General features: G+C 35.0%; 1 protein-coding gene across 1 annotated transcript in view; it reads left to right on the forward strand.

The window, feature by feature from the left end:
• Window positions 1-19,167, forward strand: part of GRIK2 (glutamate ionotropic receptor kainate type subunit 2) — a 415,252-nt gene that overhangs the window by 229,704 nt on the left and 166,381 nt on the right. The window contains exon 10 of the mRNA XM_075046677.1: window positions 9,796-10,002. Within this exon, the coding sequence (XP_074902778.1) occupies window positions 9,796-10,002 (207 nt within the window). The remainder of the gene's footprint in view (window positions 1-9,795; window positions 10,003-19,167) is intronic.

A 19,167-nucleotide genomic window follows, 5' to 3' on the forward strand; every position in this document is an offset into this window, starting at 1 on the left:
TCTGTCACTTAGGGGTCATATCATTGTTGAACGAATGTTTGTAATTTTTTTTATATTACTCAATAACGCTTTTCAAGTATTTACCTTCTATTTACAGATATATTTTTTAATCTACCTGCTACTTTACTCTTCCTTGTGACCACATCTTTATTTGCAGTAGTTTTAGTTTAGTGTACTTTGCAGTAAATTTTCTCAGAAAAATGATTAACTTACATTTACTAGTTTATCTGTGTTCTCACTTTTAGTACTACTCTGGCTTGAGGTGGGACTTTTCCGTATCAATCTTCATTGAAGATGTTTTAGTCTTAGGAGACATTAAATGGCTACTTTGATCTTAAAGATTTGTAGCAAGCTGACCTGTTGATGAAATAGTAATAGTAAATAGTTGCTCCCAAGAGGGGTTCTCAGGGTAAATTACTTTCTTAAAGCTATGATTTTCATTATTGTTTCTCAAAGCTTTCCTTTAAAATATACACTATTTTCTTGAGTCCATCACACCAAAACTTTGTCTGCATGATACCTCCTTCTTATTGTTAACTGTTCATCCAACATTTGTCTTATCAGAAAAAAACCAGATTTCCACCCCCCACCACCACCCCCTGCCACCCCCCATCCCGCCCCGCTCCGTACAGGTCAATGTAAGAAAACGGGTCAGTGTTTAAAAACATAAACAAAAACAAACCCAAAGATGCACTGAAAAGAATCACAGATATATACTGAGTGGATACCCAGGAAGGTTTTAACACTTTGCTCTTCAGAAGGAATGACTTGATTATGATTAAACTTTGGACAGCCAGGTTTCAATGAATTTAAATGTGTGTAAATTTCACTGCACAACTTGATGTTGCACCAATTCAAGAAGCTTAGGTTTTGCAGTCAAACATTGCTTAAATAGATATGAAAGATAAAAGATTAATTTCTGTGTATTATGACAACTTTGATCCCCTTCTGTGTTTGTTATCAAATGCTCTATTATTTTGCAAATGTTCACTTCAAGGAGGATTGTCCTTCTGTCAGCTTATATGTGAAATGAGTAATGAAGTTATGACAATTTTATTAAAATTAGCATTTTATATATATTTTATATTTTTTAATATATTTATTTATTTAAGGTAATTTTAGCATTGACTGTGTCAGTCTGCTATATATTTCAATCAGATTGGTGTCTCTTATGATTATAAAAGTCTGATTTTGCTTTCTGTTACATAGACGTGTGTAGTACCACTTAGTGACATATATTTATAAATAGTGTTTCGTCCTCTAATTTATCCTTTACAACATTGACCAAGATTCATTTGATTAATATATGACATATGAAAAAGAAATAAAAGTGTTTTGGCTAACTTGGTTTTTCTTAATGGTTGAAATGAGAAATTTAACTATTCTGAGAATGCATATTTTCCTGCTAGGTTTATCATCATGATTCAAATTATTTCCATTTTTTTTTTATCCTGGCAATTTTCATTAGTAAGTTTTTAATAAAACATTTTTTCTACCTCACATCCTCTGTAGACCTGATTAATTTTCTTATTGTGTTTTGTACTGAACAAGTACTTATTTCTTTCTGGTCAACTGGACTAGGTACTAGTTAGCTGATTTTGCAGATAATTGATTTTCCTTGGGCTGAGATAAAGGCCACGTAAATTAGATGTCTTTTTAACTAGGCATAAACCTGGATTTCATGAAACAAGATCAATTTTTGAGTCACTAGAATTGACTGTCTTTCATTTACCTTCTTTCACTGGACTAGAATGATATCCAAGAATAAAACTGTATCCCCTTGTGATCCTTTTAAATCTTTGAGAGTTCTGCAGAGTTAGATTCTTCTGATTTTAAAGACTACTAGGATATAGAATAACACTTCTGGAAAGGCAAGATTCCATCCTGCTATATATTTGCTTCATATAGAATTTTTTTTTAGATGAAAATTGCACCAAAAGTATTTTTTAATTTCTTAACTCTTCAGAAGTCTCTTTGCAAGTGTGTTGGATTTTCTTATGTTTTAGGCTGAACCGTTGTTGACAAATGATACCATTTTTTATTTCCTTTGATCTGATGGTTTTTAAAAGGCAGCTTTCCTCTCCATGATCACCTTGCACTCCACATAAGGTCCCCACGGGCAGGAAAAAAGTAAAGTCAGACAAACGTTGACAATCATGATCACCATTTCATAAATAGTTGTGATACTTTTGCACTTGAAAAGCAAACATCCAAACTACAGTCAAGCTTCAAGAACAGGATAGAAGACCATGCACAGCTTTAAAGGTATATCTCCTCTTAATGTTACTAAGGTAGTACTTATGTCAGAACTACAGAATATAAATTCTGCGTATCCTATAAATTCTGCTCTGGCACTCAAATACTAATTTTTGTGGCAGTCTAATACACACTTTAAAGATGGCTGCTTTCATGGTAGCAGCCATGGGCAGCTTCAGTAGGATGGTATATATGGGCAAGTTGAGTGACCTCATGTACAGTGAGTGATTGGTTAGTTGCCTGTTTTTTCTTCAGCAGCCTTTAAAAATATGGTTATGATAACGTACACTGAAGTTTTCCAAACAAACTCCAAGTATTCTAGTCACACGTTATACATTCTTGTACATTATTGAATATAAGTCACTGAGTAAATCATACATGCACATGATGAGCTTGAAGAAGCCAGCGAACTTGGCAGAAGTTTGCTGAAACTCATAAAGACATCCCATTCTAGGAAGACCTGTTTTTAATATTCATATGTTGAAATCTAACTGACATAACAATAATGGTGCTGTAATGTTTTTGAGAGAACCAGTGAAAATAGTCTTGATGGCATATGCAAGAAAATTATTTTCAACTCTGTAGTGTTAAATTTTTCCAAATTGCTCACCTGTATGATATTGATGGAATATTTACAGTCACCCATGTGTAAAAGGATGATTGCATTCTCCAGATAACCCAAGCTCATGTTCGTAGAGTTAATTAGCCAAACTGAACATTTGAGACTAGTAACTGTTCATGTGACTGTCTCCTTCAGGTGCAATGTGGGTGCTTAGCACTGAAGAGAATGCATTTGCATGATATCTCAAATTTCTAAAAAACCCCAGAGAGGTTTGTCTTGTTACGCTGTTGTCCTGAGTGCTAGAGATGTTGGCAGTTTGTCTCCAGTGAAAAATGGAAGTTTTTAGTTGTTTGCTTTTGTTCTTCTTTTAAACCCTCCTATTTTAAAAGGAACTAGTGATATGAAGACTTTACCTTCAGAGAAAAAGCTATCCATGTGAAATATAACCAGTCGAAACAAAAGCAGTGTTTGATTTCAGATTAAATTTGATAGTTTGATGATAGAGGTATATACAGAAAGTTGGTGGAGTGTACTGCATGTTTCTGAGCACAGATACATAAGGATATTGTTGCTTACTATGTGTCTTTCTCTGTTGGCATTGAAGTAACAACCTTTCGATTTCTTGCTTTTTCTAAAAATATTTACATTAAATACTATGAATTATCTAATTGTAGAGTTAGATGTATGATTATATATGTGAACCTTTTGAGTATATGTAATTTGGGCTCACTTTGTTCTTGCACAGGGTTTATAAACTTCTATGATTTAAATCTTGTGAGAAAACATTTATCTATCTAGCCTCCCAATTTCAAATGTAAGCTAATGGTACCAAAACTTTATTTGCCCATGTCCCATTCATCTCTCTTGTTATTCCCAATACCCTTTATCTTTTTCTTTATTTCCATATTCTAAGTATTTCTATATGTATAAACTTAATGTGGGTAATTCCTTGCTATTGAGCTGGTCAAAGGTTCACTACAAAGTTGGCAAATTTCACACATCAAGAATGATCTAAACTAGAAGCAAGATTAATTTGGATGAAGAAAAGGGTTGTTTTTAAAGTGCAGTAGCTCTCCTTGGTTGCTTTTATTTCAGGAAAAGCATACTTGGTAAAAATACGTGGTAGAATCTCTTTCCTATAGCCTAAGTTAGTTCAGAGTAGGCACGTTTTCTGGAAACATTGTCTCTGCATGAGGATCTATTCAGGAATCTTTTTCTTGGAGCACCTGTGTATAGACAGTGCTTATTCAGTGGCTTTTGCTTCAAGCTACTCATGTCATTCCAAGCAATAACAACAGTGCTAAGGGGAAGGTGTTTGTAATTTTTTTTCTTTTCAGGGGAGATTTTTCCAGTTGAAAGACTATAAATTTCAACTGAAACTGTTTAGAAGATTTTAAAGAATACTTTGTAAACATTCTGAAAACAAGTCTGACCGATTCATTTTGTGAGGTGGTCTAGTAATTTCTAAGGGTCATATTTTCAGGAGCTGAAGGACAAAATTAAATTGTGAATATTAAAATAAGTATAAAACCAGTTGCCAATCTACGAATCACTCGGTTTAAATACTCTGTTTACCTAATCAATGATAATTGTCCTAGTGAAAGATTTTGGTGGAAGTGATAATCCACAAAGAAGAAATGGTGATCATATGTTTAATGCATAGACACTTTCCTGAGAGTGTACTTGGCAACCAGTTTTACATTAGTCCATAATATAAATTTAAAACTTGAACAAATAAAGCATGTAGCAGATCCTTTGCATGGACTTGTCCAGAATACATGAATGCCATGTTCAGTATTTAGAATGTGTCTTGTATATTACGAGAGGAAAAAGAGAAGAACTAGAGAAAACTTTGAGATTATTAAGAGCTATTACAAATGAAGCTGCTGAAACCCACTTCCTGATAAATTGAAGATGAACCCCATTGAAGCTAAGTAAGAAGATCCTTTACATGGCAAATAAAAGGTCTGGAGAGAAAAAGCAAATATTTTGGACAGTGGAAGACTGTAAGGAAAAACAGCAAGAGCCATTAAGTGATGGCTTAATGTAAGGATCGTGAAAGTATTAAAAGAGTATTAATAACTCACTGAGCAGTCTTCTTAGCAAAAGCTTTTTTTCCATAGCAAAATATTAGAATTATTAAATAGTAGCATAGAGAACTACTGTAGACCTTATCCAAGCTGGTCAGAGTAAAGAATAATGAGTATGGAGTTGGATCTATGAGTTCCAGAAAGTGTTGCAAGATTTTCTGTTTTAAACAAAGTGTATAAAAGCATCAGCAGAACAGATAAAATGATTGAGGATTACTGTAATGATCTTAGAGAAAAATATGCAAGAATGTATGAATGAGCTGGATGGCTCAGTAAAGAAAATCCTGCTGTCCTTACTAAGTAAAGGAGACATTAAAGCATGAATTGGTAATTATACTGCCTCCCTGATATCGCACGTATTTAAATTCTGCCCCATATAATTCACGATTGCTTGGAAAGGAAGATAGAAACAAAACTGTTGTCAAGAGTCTTGTGAAGATTCCAGATAGATTGGAGGATGTGTGACTCTGTAAATATCTGAACAACTTAGCAAATGTCTAGGATCTGTGTACATGAGCATTCCAAGCTATATGGGAATTTCATAATGCCTACAGAGGCATATATAGAACGTTGTATTTCGGAAGCACAAGTCTAAGTCTTTTTACAGCTGAAAAAAGTTTTTTTGCACCTTCAGAAATAAATGTTAGGGGTTAAAAGTGTAGATAAACAATTTTATTGAATATTTAACTCCAATTTAATATGGGATAATAGCTTTCAATTGACTACTGTTGATAAAGAAATTCCAGATATTTTGGAAAATTCCCAAAACACAGAACCTCACAGCTGAAATGGACAATATTTCAATTGTCAGGATCTCAGTTGCTGGATGGTGAATATTCTTTTCGCATGAGAAACAGTTGCACAGGTAGCTGTTTTCTTGGCCATTTTTTTTTAGCAGGAAGTGATTGAGCTTAGCTTTTTCTTCTAGCAAAACGGCCCAAATTCTAGATAACCTACTGTGGTACTTAACTGTAGTTACCATTATAAAGTGTCCCCTAATTTCTAACCTTTGTTTCTTTTGCCAAAGTTTAAGGCCATTAATTCCTGTCCCCTCTACAAAAAAGAGCTTTTCTGGTTCCTTTTTGCAACTACTTTGTTGTTGAAGACTTTTATCACTTCCCTCTCAGTCTGTTCTTCCTTAAGTGAAACAATCTATATTCTTTCATTCTTTCCTCATCCTGTTTTGTAGACCTCAGTTCATATGTCTCCTGAACTGCAGTATCCAAAACTGAATGAATACAGCAAGTGAAACATTAATAGTGTAAAAAATATAAAACGGTAATTTTGATGGGAAAGGACGACTATAGGTCCTCCAGTCCCAACTCTCTCTCAGACCAGATCCAAGTAGGTAATTTTTTTTTTCTTCTCAGTTAATGGTGTGTCCTGGTTTCAGCTAGGATGGAGTTAATTGTCTTCCTAGTAGTTGGTATAGTGTTATGTTTTTGAGTTAGGTATAAGAAGAATGTTGATAACACTGATGTTTTCAGTTGTTGCTAAGTAGTGTTTAGTCTGAAGTCAAGGATTTTTCAGCTTCTGATGCCCAGCCAGCACGAAGGCTGGAGGGGCACAAGAAGTTGGGAGAGGACACAGCCAGGGCAGCTGACCCAAACTGGCCAAAGGGGTATTCCAGACCATGTGACATCATGCCCAGTATATAAACTGGGAGGAGTGGGGGCGGGGGGGATCACCGCTCGGGGACTAACTGGGCATCAATCGGCAGGTGGTGAGCAACTGCTTTGTGCATCACTTGTATATTCCAATCCTTTTATTATTACTATTGTCATTTCAGTAGTGTTGTTGTTATCATTATTAGTGTCTTCTTGTCTGTTCTATTAAACCGTTCTTATTTCAACCCACGAGTTTTACTTCTTTTCCTGATTTTCTCCCCCATCGCCCTGGGTGGAGGGGAAGTGAGTGAGCGGCTGTGTGGTGCTTAGTTGCTGGCTGGGGTTAAACCACGACATGGTGTGATATTCTTGAGTCTAGTACATGATCCCCTATAGTATCTAGAACTTAATTTTATAGAGTTGCTACCTAATCAACTCCTGAATTTCTGCAATTTGTTTTTCAGCTGAAGTGTGGAAATATTCATTAATTCCTTTTGAATGTCATTTTTTTTAATTACTCTTCTATTTTCTGAATCTTACCATTTTGACTTCTTATCCTGCCCCATTGTAGAGTGAATACACATCCAATTAGCATCTTTTCTGTTCAAGAATAAGTGGACATATTTAACTGTACTGTATAAAGGAATATCACTTATTATAACTTTCCATATTGATAATGAATCTCTTTCAATGAAGTGTGCATTTCTGGACAGTCAAATTTTCTTCATATTTTTAGAGAGAACAGGATGGCTTTGTGTATAACATGATGTGATGACTCTCCTCAACTTCTCCCTTTCTCCATATTCGCTTAGCTTTAGATTCCCACAAATAAAAATAGTTTTATGATTTGCTTAGGATGAAACTACTGTTTTTCTAAAAACTACATTTATCAGTCTACAATTTCATAGCCCTCCTTTCTCCAGTTTGTAAAGTTTTTTTGCATTGGGAAGAGTTTCAAGATAAGCCTTTTACAGTGTTCTCGAAGCTTCCATGAATTCCTAAAGGTATTTCCTAATGGACCTGAAATTGATAAAACTGGTTCTTCTGTGAATTCATGAGGTCAAATCTTCCTGAAAATACTTAAAGTTCAAGGCCTCACTGAAGTTGTCTTACCGTACTTTAGTCTAAACACTTTTACATGTGTTTCTTGTGATAATTTTTTATATTATCTGATCAGCATTAGCCTTTTCAGAGAACATAGGCACAGGAAAATCATCAAACTGATTGTCTTTGTAATGTCATTTCATGGTTTTCTTTTCCTGCTGGGAAACAGATGAACTAGTTCCTAGAAATTCCTTTTATCCTTGCTTCTAGAATGTGGCTTTTTATCCTTAATATCAATTGCTAATTGTACTGTATTTTTTGCTTTGGCATTTATGCATTTTTCCCTGCATAAGTTTTATGTATTTATGTTTGCTTTTCTGTTTGTCCTTTACCTTCTGTGTTTTGTCTTAGCATAGCGTCTGCTTGGTCAGTAGTGTGCTTTCTTTAAGGAATTCTCATTTCACCTGAAAAACTGTTTTCCTTATAGTTGTTTTCAATGACATATTTCATATCAATTGTCTGAGTTTATTAACAACTCTTTTCATACATAGTTTTTACTCTGTCACTGTCTCTGCTTCTCAAGAATTATTCAATGATCCTTGTCATTTAAATTGCTTTCAACTTTCATATTTTCAGTCAGGTCTTTGTTCTTGTCAGCACTACATCTAGAAGAGCTCTCCTGGAGTCATTTGCCTATCTGCTGTTTGAAAAGTTTCTGTCAAAACAATCTAGTAGTTTATCTGGACAGTTTATTTCATGTTACATTCCTTGTTAATTGTATGAAGATCAGTGGTGTACTTTTTTAAAAATATGGCAATAACCTTATTAATTTCAATAGAAGTATATAAAAATAGAATCTCAGCAGTCTTGATTCAGTAGTTTGTTTTATTTAGGAAAAAAAGTGTAACAGGGGAACAGATTGAACACACTTCTTTTAAGAGCAAGAGATCTCCTTGCTTTCTCCTTTGCATTTTGGGCATTAGCAGGCAGATATAATGCTTAAATCACAGGACACCTCAAGACAGATGTTTACATCATGAATGCTGACAAATGCTTATTAAAGCTGTCAGATGCCTGTAGAATGAAATGTCTTTAACCCCACTGAGTGCTGATGTGGAGATATAGGGCTGTATGAATTTTGTTGTTACCCTGGAGTGTTTATCTGATTATTCATTGAGACTTGTATTTGGTGCAGTAATTGCATCTACTACCATTTGTCTTACCTTACTTGGTGTTTATTTTTTTATTATTGTAAAAAAAGAAAAAAGCCTGTCTAAAACATGAGTACGGACTGAGTTGTGTATTTAACCTATCAAATACAACCTTAATATTCATGCCATATTGTAGTGGAAGACTACTGTTTGTTTTTTGTCTTTTTCCCTTCAGCTTTGTATTTGAGGAAGGCTATCCTATATTGAGAAACAGATGTAAAAATCCTATATTTTGCTAAATGTTAAGTTTCTTCCCATAATCACGAATATCTGCCAATCATTTCAATTTGTTGTTCTATTTGCATGACACTATGAAAAAAAGTCATATTGTAGTTTAAATATAAGAAGATAAATGTTTAAAGAAGAGAAATGTTTAAAGAAAATAAATTCAGTTTTCATGGAATGTATATCACAGAATTTGCTTTTCTGAGTTAACTTTTTTCTGGTTTTGCTGCAGTCTTGTAAGTGGCAGCCTATAACTTGAGGCAACAGAACAGTAGGTGCTTCCACTGACTTTTTCCTCCCCCTGTGGGTTTTCTATACTTTACTAACAAAGCATTGAGAAAACAGTTAAAATACTTGTGTAAAGAAAAGTGTAAAACCTAATACTTAAAGCATTTGATTGATGTTTGGGGTTTGAATTAATTATTTTTTGGCTGCCAAAACACATTGTTTCTGCATTTTAAGAGGCTTACAATGTCCATCCAAACAGTGCATTTAGTATTTATGTATAATGTAACTTGTTAAGGAGCACATTTAAAATTAGTGTTTATATGAATTCCTTGAAGATATCTCTATGGTGTTTATGTGTCATTTTTTTCAAATAAAAATGAGAAAGAGGATCTTCCGACTAACTTCAGTTTGAAGATAGAGACTTTAGACAGATGTAACCAAAAGCTAAAAGGATTCTACTTCTCATTTTAGTTCTTTGTAGAGGGAGTGGTATCATGACAATGTACTACTTCAGGTTAAAAAGAAAAGAAAGGTGTGGGGCACTCATTATCCATTCTGTCTAATTTTTACAGGAAGAGCCATATGTTATGTTCAAGAAGTCTGACAAACCCTTGTATGGAAATGATCGATTTGAAGGTTATTGCATCGACCTCCTCAGGGAGCTGTCTACTATCCTTGGATTTTCCTATGAGATTCGACTGGTGGAGGATGGAAAATATGGAGCCCAGGAAGATGCCAGCGGACAGTGGAATGGAATGGTTCGTGAACTAATTGATCATGTAAGTTAGCTTTTGGAAGATTTCTACTATGCATTTAGATTTCAATTCTTTCTATACTAATTATGAAACTTTTATGATAATGATGTTTGAATAGTACTGTTTTGGAAAATGCAGATGTTTAAAGAAATAATAGAAGTAGATTCACATCAATGATTTCTTTAGTGTGAATTTGTTAAATGAAGACTCTTCTGCATCTCTGTTTTGCCTATAGGCAGTGTTTGTTTCTACCAAACTGGTTTAGCTCTTCCGTGGCATATGCCTAAGTCAAAATATGGAATAGATAGTATTCAAAATTTATTTCTGAAAACAAATATATCTTTTTTTTTTTGTGACAAAACATACATCTTCATTAATCAATAGAAGTCAGACCTCCTCTTCTGATAGTGGATCTGAGACTTTGTCTTAGAGAAATTTCTGTGTATGTAGTGTAAACACATAAATTACTTGATATACACAAAGAAGAGGAACATCTTTCTTGAAATTTTAACAATAAAGTTCAAGCAGCAAGACAAAACTATCAACATGTACTGAGGAAGCAAAGTGATGCCATGTGTGTCAAAACAGATACTATTACAATTACTTGTTAATGAGTAAGGCAGGCATTACTTTATGTCCTTCAAAGCATGCTTTCCCAGTTGGTCATGCCAGTTGAATTCAGTCTCTTAGAAACATTTTAGTCAATTTGAAAATTACGTCATTGTCCCTTTTTGTATTTATTTGGGTGAGTTGCTTGATATAGAGACATTTGATCAAAGAATGAGATAAAACATATTCTGCACATCACTGTCATTTAAAATAGGAAGAAGGGGAGACTGTTTTATAGCTAATTCAAGTGAAAACTAGTGATGGCAGAAACTGCATGAATAGCTTGAAGAAAAATAATCACTAATCTTGTTTCAGTTTGCTTTAAGATTTCAGCAGATGGGCAGAACTTGTTAATCAAAACAGTAATATTTACTAGGAGGGTTGTTATCTTTGTGCTTTTCTAGTAAATAATAATCTGGTATTGCTGTTGCAACAGATGTTGATTATGCCTAGCTACACACTTTTAAGAAGAATGCATGGGAGTACTATATTTATATTTTCTTTAAATGTGTATATGTATTATACCTAGTACGCATACATAGAAAGCAAACAGATATTTAGCTAGACTCTCTGTCCATCTCTTTACATGCATATTTTTACACATGTATAAATGCATAGGCATGCATAACTATTAGATTTGATTAGTTGTTAGGTAGTATCATCATCTGGAACTAATTTTCCATGATTGGGGTGGATATTGTGGAAGTATTTCTTACAAAATTCTTCAGAAGCAAAGAAAAAATCACATTTTGGTATGCTTCTATTATTCAGCCCTAAAGCTTTCTTGAACAAGCACTAGTATGGCCTCCTAAGCTTTTCACTAAGATAATCTTGAAATAAAATGCATTTGAAGAAGTTGCAGCAGTAAAATATGTGGAACAGAATCTTTTCCAATCCTTTCCTCTTGATAACACAGAATGGAACATGTGTTCTTTTTTCCCATAGATAACATATAACTAAACTTAGATTAAAATTTATTTTCCCTTTTGAAATCATGTTTACTTAGGAGTCAAGAAAGTTTAGATACTGTGTTAGTGCATCATGGAAGATGTAGTCTATCTTCTTAACCTGGATCATAACTTTTACTAGTGTCTCAATTTCTCAGTTGTTAAAATTTTCCTTCAAGTTTTTCTCTGGTTTTATATATTCTTATTTTGTAATCTATTTGAATAAATGCAACTTATTTATGCATCTGTGCCCTTTATTTGCATGCATGTTATGGGTACGTTTTATTAGCAAGCAACACTTCAGGCCTCAGAACTGATGTGCAAGAATTTAGAGAATTCCAGATAGACAGTTACCACATTTGATGTTTCTATACATTTAGTACTTCACATGGCCCATCAGCTTAGTTTTTCAGTCTTTCTTTTACCTTAGAGAATATTTTTTAAATTGTCAAAAAGTTTGTTTTGTGTAAAGTGATTTAATAAACTCAATTACTGGTTTTTTTGGAAAGTTAAAATGATTCTGCCTACATTTTTCAACCTGAGTTTCTAATTAAAACAAATAGACTACAGAATAAAGACAGAGTTCTGAAAGTTGGCATAATACTTACATCTATTTGAAAAATATTTTTAGAATTTATTTTATTTTTATCTGCTTGTTATATTTTAACTGTCAGTTACTTAAGTTCAGAAAGAAAGGGTACTATGCTGTGGTATGTATCTTTACAAGGGTAGTTTGTAGCATTTGTTATTCAAGAATAAATAAAATGGATAATTTCTGTATAGTATGTTTGTAGAAAGGAAGATGCACAATTTATATAAATATAAAAAGTACCAAATAGAATAAGTTTTTAAATAAACTGTTTAAATTGGTGTTTAGTCACTTTACATAGTTACTTCGACTCAAAAGTGTAAGTGAAATGAAGATAATGCTATCTGAACTGAGCTCAGCATATCATGTCAGTCTCAGGCTTGAAATTCTATAGTGTGAACAGAGACTGAAGACTTTATATAAGGCTTTGTGTGTTTTCAATCTCCTTTCCCATAGTTTACTTGCGTATCTTCTTTCTTTGACTGTTTTACTTAGTGTTCACTTACGTCATCATTCTGTTATTGGTCTCCAAACAACGACTAGTTTCCTTTTGAATAAATGGTAAATACTGAAAGTGAAAAATGAGTTCAGTGATTCCTTCCCTTTGATGACTGAATGATAATGAATTCTTGTTGGAAAAGACAGTGGTCTTTATAGCTGCAAATGGAAGAGAAATAATTCACTAGGACAGCAAATATAGATGAGATTTCCCTATGAAAACAATTTAAATTGAATTTCTCCAGTTAAGCAGTCTGATTTCTTTGCCACAATTTTACCCTCCTCTGGTTAATTCAAGACAAGGATGTTAGATATTTGGGGGAGTGAGAGCTAAAATCCAGGTATCTCCATCCTTTACAGATGCATTCTTCATAAAGAAGTATTCTTTATACTGACTTGCTGTCTTTGGTTCAAGAACTTTATTCAAGGATAGATTGATTGAATTTGTTTTGAACTGAATTATAAATTCTGGAGATGTCAGGTTGTTCTGTGGTGCTAAAAGTTGTTATGGTAGTGTATTATATTGTATGAGATATATAGTGTGAGTGTTTAAATTATGTTCTCCTATAGCTAGCGGATACTGATAGAATAAAAATATATAATTTTGCTTTTTTTCTGTTAGACATTCTACTTTACAGCTCCAAAATTACTTCAAAACATTTTTATTGTTTGGTTCTAAAACAGGCAAAAATCACTATTTTGTACTTCCCCAGAGATAGAAAAGAAAGTGAAAAATCCACTGGGAAGTAATTTGTTATTATTATATACCATTAAAATAACATTTTTTTTCTTTGACTCTGTTTCAATGATTCTTCTACAGCGCAAAGCTTATGCATTACAAATAGACTCTAAAGCTTGCAGATTTTTTACGGTTCATAAATAATTACAGAAAAACACCAATTTTTAGATCATGACTGCTCTTTTTATTATATGTGAGGTTTAAATAGGAACTTTTCTTCGTATCTCAGAGGAGTAGGATTTTCAGCTTGGAGGAAGTTAAGACTTATGCAGTTGGACAGTTGGAAAGCACTACTTTGAATTAACTTTAGACATAGCTTTGTGTTTTACTTTGGTATCTTTTGAATTTTTTAAAATCAATATCTTAGTAAATAAATACTTACATACAAAATGCTTATGTTTATGAAAAAGTAGTGGTCTTCCATTCTCTCAAGAAGAGAATAGTTTCAGATGTTTATATAATAAGTTTAAAGTGTTTCTGGAGACATCTTCCTCCAATAACTTGTTACTTTTCTTTTTTTTTTTTTTTTTCCTAATTTAAGGTCCTTATGTTCTTGAAGGACTACAGCCAAGTTCTTTGTATTACTGTGTAAAAGTGAAAAAAAAGCTTCCAGTAAGCACCTATATAGATTTTGCTTGCTTTCATTCTGAGACAAATAAAAATCTGTATGAGTAAAGGAATTTAAGTTTCTTCCATCTTTTTATATTCTTTTCTCTTCCTCCACTTTTCAAATGCAGTTTCATCACATTGTTTAGACTCTATCTCTTTCCTTCATACTTACAGCAAGTCCTGCCGTATAGAGCCTCATAAGTTTAGGCTAAGGAGCTTCTCTTGCCTCTTCTCCTCAAGGATAGATACAGTCTTCCTCCTTGTAACTTTTGTGCAGAAGGTCTCACAGTTGAGATTTTCAATACAGTGCAGGACAGTTTAGCCATGCCTCTTTCATTAATCAAAATCTCAAAAAATTTGACAGTAGTAGGGAGTTAGAGACTCTATAAGAGAAAGAAAGATCGAGCATTATGTCTTTTTGCACCAACATTATATGTGCTGGACAACAAAACCTGTGGTCTGTCAGTGCTCTTTGGAGCACCGTATCTGCTTTATGGCTGCCTCATTGTATTAGTGAAAACACTGGTCTGATGTCAACGTTTTCAAAGCTATGTATAACACTTAACTCCTACTGAAATTTTTTCAAATGTGGTCCTAAATTAATGTACTGACACTTACTCATATAATACTACTTGTTGAACGTTATTGTTAGTCCATTTTCAAAATATTTCTCCACAGAGGATCACTGGATTGTAACACCTTCCTTTAATGATATTTTTTTTTTTATCACATAGAATGCTATTCTATTCACCTTCTCCTTTCTGTATTACTCAGAATGACTTAGTTGTTTTTTGCAAGACTCCCTAGATTTTTGCTAAGGGCTCCTGTGCTAATTATCATTAGGTTCAAATAATAAGAATGTTTCATAGGACAACCTAGTTAGTAAACCAGAATGTCAGTAGTGACTTCAGAAATGTGTTTTGCCTTACTTATCTGAATTTGGAAAATTCAGGACTTTGGCACAATGATTTATCTCTCTTCCTTTGTGGCTAATATTTATGACTGTGAACTGTCATTAATTTCATATTTCTTTAAAAATATTATAGATGTCTGTCCTGGTTTCAGCTAGGATGGAGTTAATTGTCTTCCTAGTAGTTGGTATAGTGTTATGTTTTTGAGTTAGGTATAAGAAGAATGTTGATAACACTGATGTTTTCAGTTGTTGCTAAGTAGTGTTTAGTCTGAAGTCAAGGATTTTTCAGCTTCTGATGCCCAGCCAGCACGAAGGCTGGAGGGGCACAAGAAGTTGGGAGAGGACACAGCCAGGGCAGCTGACCCAAACTGGCCAAAGGGGTATTCCAGACCATGTGACATCATGCCCAGTATATAAACTGGGAGGAGTGGGGGCGGGGGGGATCACCGCTCGGGGACTAACTGGGCATCAATCGGCAGGTGGTGAGCAACTGCTTTGTGCATCACTTGTATATTCCAATCCTTTTATTATTACTATTGTCATTTCAGTAGTGTTGTTATTATCATTATTAGTGTCTTCTTGTCTGTTCTATTAAACCGTTCTTATTTCAACCCACGAGTTTTACTTCTTTTCCTGATTTTCTCCCCCATCGCCCTGGGTGGAGGGGAAGTGAGTGAGCGGCTGTGTGGTGCTTAGTTGCTGGCTGGGGTTAAACCACGACATGGTGTGATATTCTTGAGTCTAGTACATGATCCCCTATAGTATCTAGAACTTAATTTTATAGAGTTGCTACCTAATCAACTCCTGAATTTCTGCAATTTGTTTTTCAGCTGAAGTGTGGAAATATTTATTAATTCCTTTTGAATGTCATTTTGAATGTGCTTAGATGCCAACTGGGGTCAAACCATAACAATGTCATAGTTTAAACAGATATATCAACTGAGTAAGCATAAAAAAAAAAAAAAAGGCCTGAATTATGAGACGAGTGGAGATTCAAAAGATTGTCCAGATAATGCTTTTATATATGACAAAATTTGAGTGCACTGCTGGTGAGAAGTTAAACTGGTGCCAATAGAAGAATAGTGAAGTAGTATTGTAATTACTTACTTCAAATTTGCAAGAAAGGTTTCAAACTATTTAGGCCTTAAGTTTAGAACATTCTTCTATATCGGTCTTTTTAAATATTTATTTCAATCACATTAACAGATATAAAATTATCAATTTAAATCCAGAAATGGTTATTTCTCCCTCTTTAACATGTTTTCCATTAACTCATAATAGAGATTAACCATGTAATCACGTAATGATATATCAGAAAATAAAAATGGATAGAAACATATTATAATGCAGAAGTGATTCTATCTTACATTTCTGCAAAAATCTACTGGTTTTCCCTGACCTATCTTTCTCCATCTAAACCTACATCTCAGACTTCTCTTAATGTTCATCTTGATTATCTTACTCTCAAATTCAGTAGAACATCACCAAAATGAATCTCATTATTTTGTACTTGTCTTTTTTATTCCTTTATTCTTGCCATGTCTTCTATAAATCTTGAAAAATCAATCTTTTTTTTTTTTTTCTTGCCCATACAGTAAAGTAGTTCTCAGGCCAGACCTTTCTTTTGTACGTTTGCCTGCAGCAGCAACCCTGTTTCTGTCTTCTGATAAGTTCATGAATCCATTTCTTGAGGTCCATGTTCCTTGCTGGTTTGACCTAACATTTTAAACATGTGCTTTTCTCTTATTGTGCTGCATCAGTGCAGGAAGGGGAGCAGAATGAAGCACCCATAATGCAAGGGGAAATGGTTAGTGGCCTGCTAAGCATTTAGACACACAGAAGTCTATGAGGCTGGATGGGATCCACCCAGGGGTTCTGATGGTGCTGGTGGAAGTGCTCACCAAGACACTTTCAACCATTTATCAGCAATCCTGGCTAACCAGGGAGGTCCCAGTTGACTGGAAGTTAGCAAATGTGATGCCCATCTACAAGAAGGGCTGGAAGGAGGATCTGGGGAATACAGACCTGTCAGTCTGACATCGGTGGCGGGGAACGTTATGGAGCAGATCATCTTCAGTGCCATCATGTGGCACATGCAGGACAACCAGGCAATCAGGCCCAGTCAGCATGGGTTTATGAAAGGCAGGTCCTGCTTGACCAACCTGATCTTCTATGACAAGGTGACGTACTTAGTGGATGAGGGAAAGGCTGTGGGTGTTGTCTACCTAGACTTTAGTAGAGCCATTTCCCACAGCATTCTCTTGGAGAAAGTGGCTGCTCATGGCTTGGACAGGTGTACTCTTTGCTGGGTAAAAAAATGGCTGGATGAACAGGCCCAAAGAGTTGTGGTGAATAGATTTAAATCCAGCTGGCAGCTGGTCACAAGTGGTGTTCCCCAGGGCTCAGTTTTGGGGCCAGTTCTGTTAAATATCTTTATCAATGATCTGGATGAGGGAATCGAGTGCATCTTCAGGAAGTTTGCAGGTGACACCAAGTTGGGAGCGAGTGTTGATCTGCTTGAGGGAAGGAAGGCTCTGCAGAGGGATCTGGACAGGCTGGATCAATGAGCCGAGGCCAACTGTATGGGGCTCAACAAGGCTAAGTGCCAGGTCCTGCACTTGGGTCACAACAACCCCATGCAGCGCTACAGGCTTGGGGAAGAGTGGCTGGAAAGCTGCCCAGCAGAAAAGGACCAGGCAGTATTGGTCAACAGCTGGTTGAATATGAGCCAGCAGTGTGCCCAGGTGGGCAAGAAGGCCAACAGAATCCCAGCTTGTATCGGAAATAGTGTGGCCAGCAGGACTAGGGAAGTGATTGTCCCCCTGTACTCGGCACTGGTGAGGCTACACCTTGAGTCCTGTGTTCAGTTTTGGGCCCCTCACTGCAAGAAAGACATTGAGGTGCTGGAGTGTGTCCAAAGGACAGCAATAAAGCTGGTGAAGAGTCTAAGGAACGAGTCTTCTGAGGAGCGGCTGAGGGAACTGGGGTTGTTTAGCCTGGAGACAAGGAGGCTGAGGGGAGACCTCATCGCTCTCTACAACTACCTGAAAGGAGGTTGTAGGGAGGTGGGTGTCGGTCTCTTCTCCCAAGTAACAAGAAGAATGACAAGAAGAAACAGCCTCAAGTTGTACCAGGTGAGGCTTAGATTGGATATTGGGAAAATTTCTCCACCAAAAGGGTTATCCATCATTGGAACGGGCTGCCCAGGGAAGTGGTGGAGTCAACATCCATGGAGATATTTAAAAGATGTGTAGACGTGGCACTTAAGGACATGGTTTAGTGGTGGACTTGGCAGTGTTAGGTTAACAGTTGGACTTGATGATCTTAAGGTTCTTTTCCAACCTAAATGATTCTATGATTCTATGTTTTAAGTGCTTTATTTCCATATCACTGTTCCTGTTTGAATCATGAGAGTATCATTAAAACTCCTTGATATTTTTTTTTTTGTGTTTTGTAGAAACTGTTAGTAACATTTGTTCACATTTCAACAGAGAATTTGACTCTGAAATGAATCCTAAAATAGATTTTTTTTGTTTCCCAGTTAAGAGAATTTACTGACTGTAACTGTTGTTATCAAAAACATTTTTTTGTTAGGAATTCTTTTGGGAAGTATTTTTCAATCAATTAATGATAAGTGAATTTCTCTTTGAAATTCGTTGTTCTGGTTTTGGTACTCTATAGAGGAAGGGAAACAAAATCTATTCAACATTTTAATTAAAAGAGATTTTGACAAAATTAGAACTTTAGGATCAGATGTTTAGTTTAGGATCATATGTTGACCCCCAGTCAATTTGGTGTCTTAGTGATTTTCCTTTTGAAGACTTGGGTAAAGACTTGTTGTTACCATGGAACATTCTGACTTTGATAAAATAAAAGAAAGCTAGGACACAAGTTTTTTATCAGCTATCTTAGAAATTATTCTTCCCCTGCTACTATATCATGTGAACGGTGAGATACCAGACAATGATATGAATAGTTTACATTTTTTTCTACTTGAGTAAACAAGCAGAAGATTTTTGTTAGAGGAAAAAAGTATTAATTTCATTTTGATGCTATTTTCTCTGTCTTAGTTCTCCATACTTGCGGTATTATTTTTAAGCTCCTTAGAACTGATACTACTCACAGTATATTAAAATACATTATAACATGTCAAGAACTGCAAAATGATTATTGAGTCTGTTAACTCTTTTCTTTTCTGAAAAAGAATCAACTTCGGAGTAAGATATCTTTCCACCAGCATCTGCAAAATGAGTGTGCATCTTTTGTGAAAGTACTTGTGCAACCC

The sequence above is a fragment of the Buteo buteo genome, chromosome 15 (genome assembly GCF_964188355.1).
Source record: "Buteo buteo chromosome 15, bButBut1.hap1.1, whole genome shotgun sequence".
Taxonomy (NCBI): domain Eukaryota; kingdom Metazoa; phylum Chordata; class Aves; order Accipitriformes; family Accipitridae; genus Buteo; species Buteo buteo.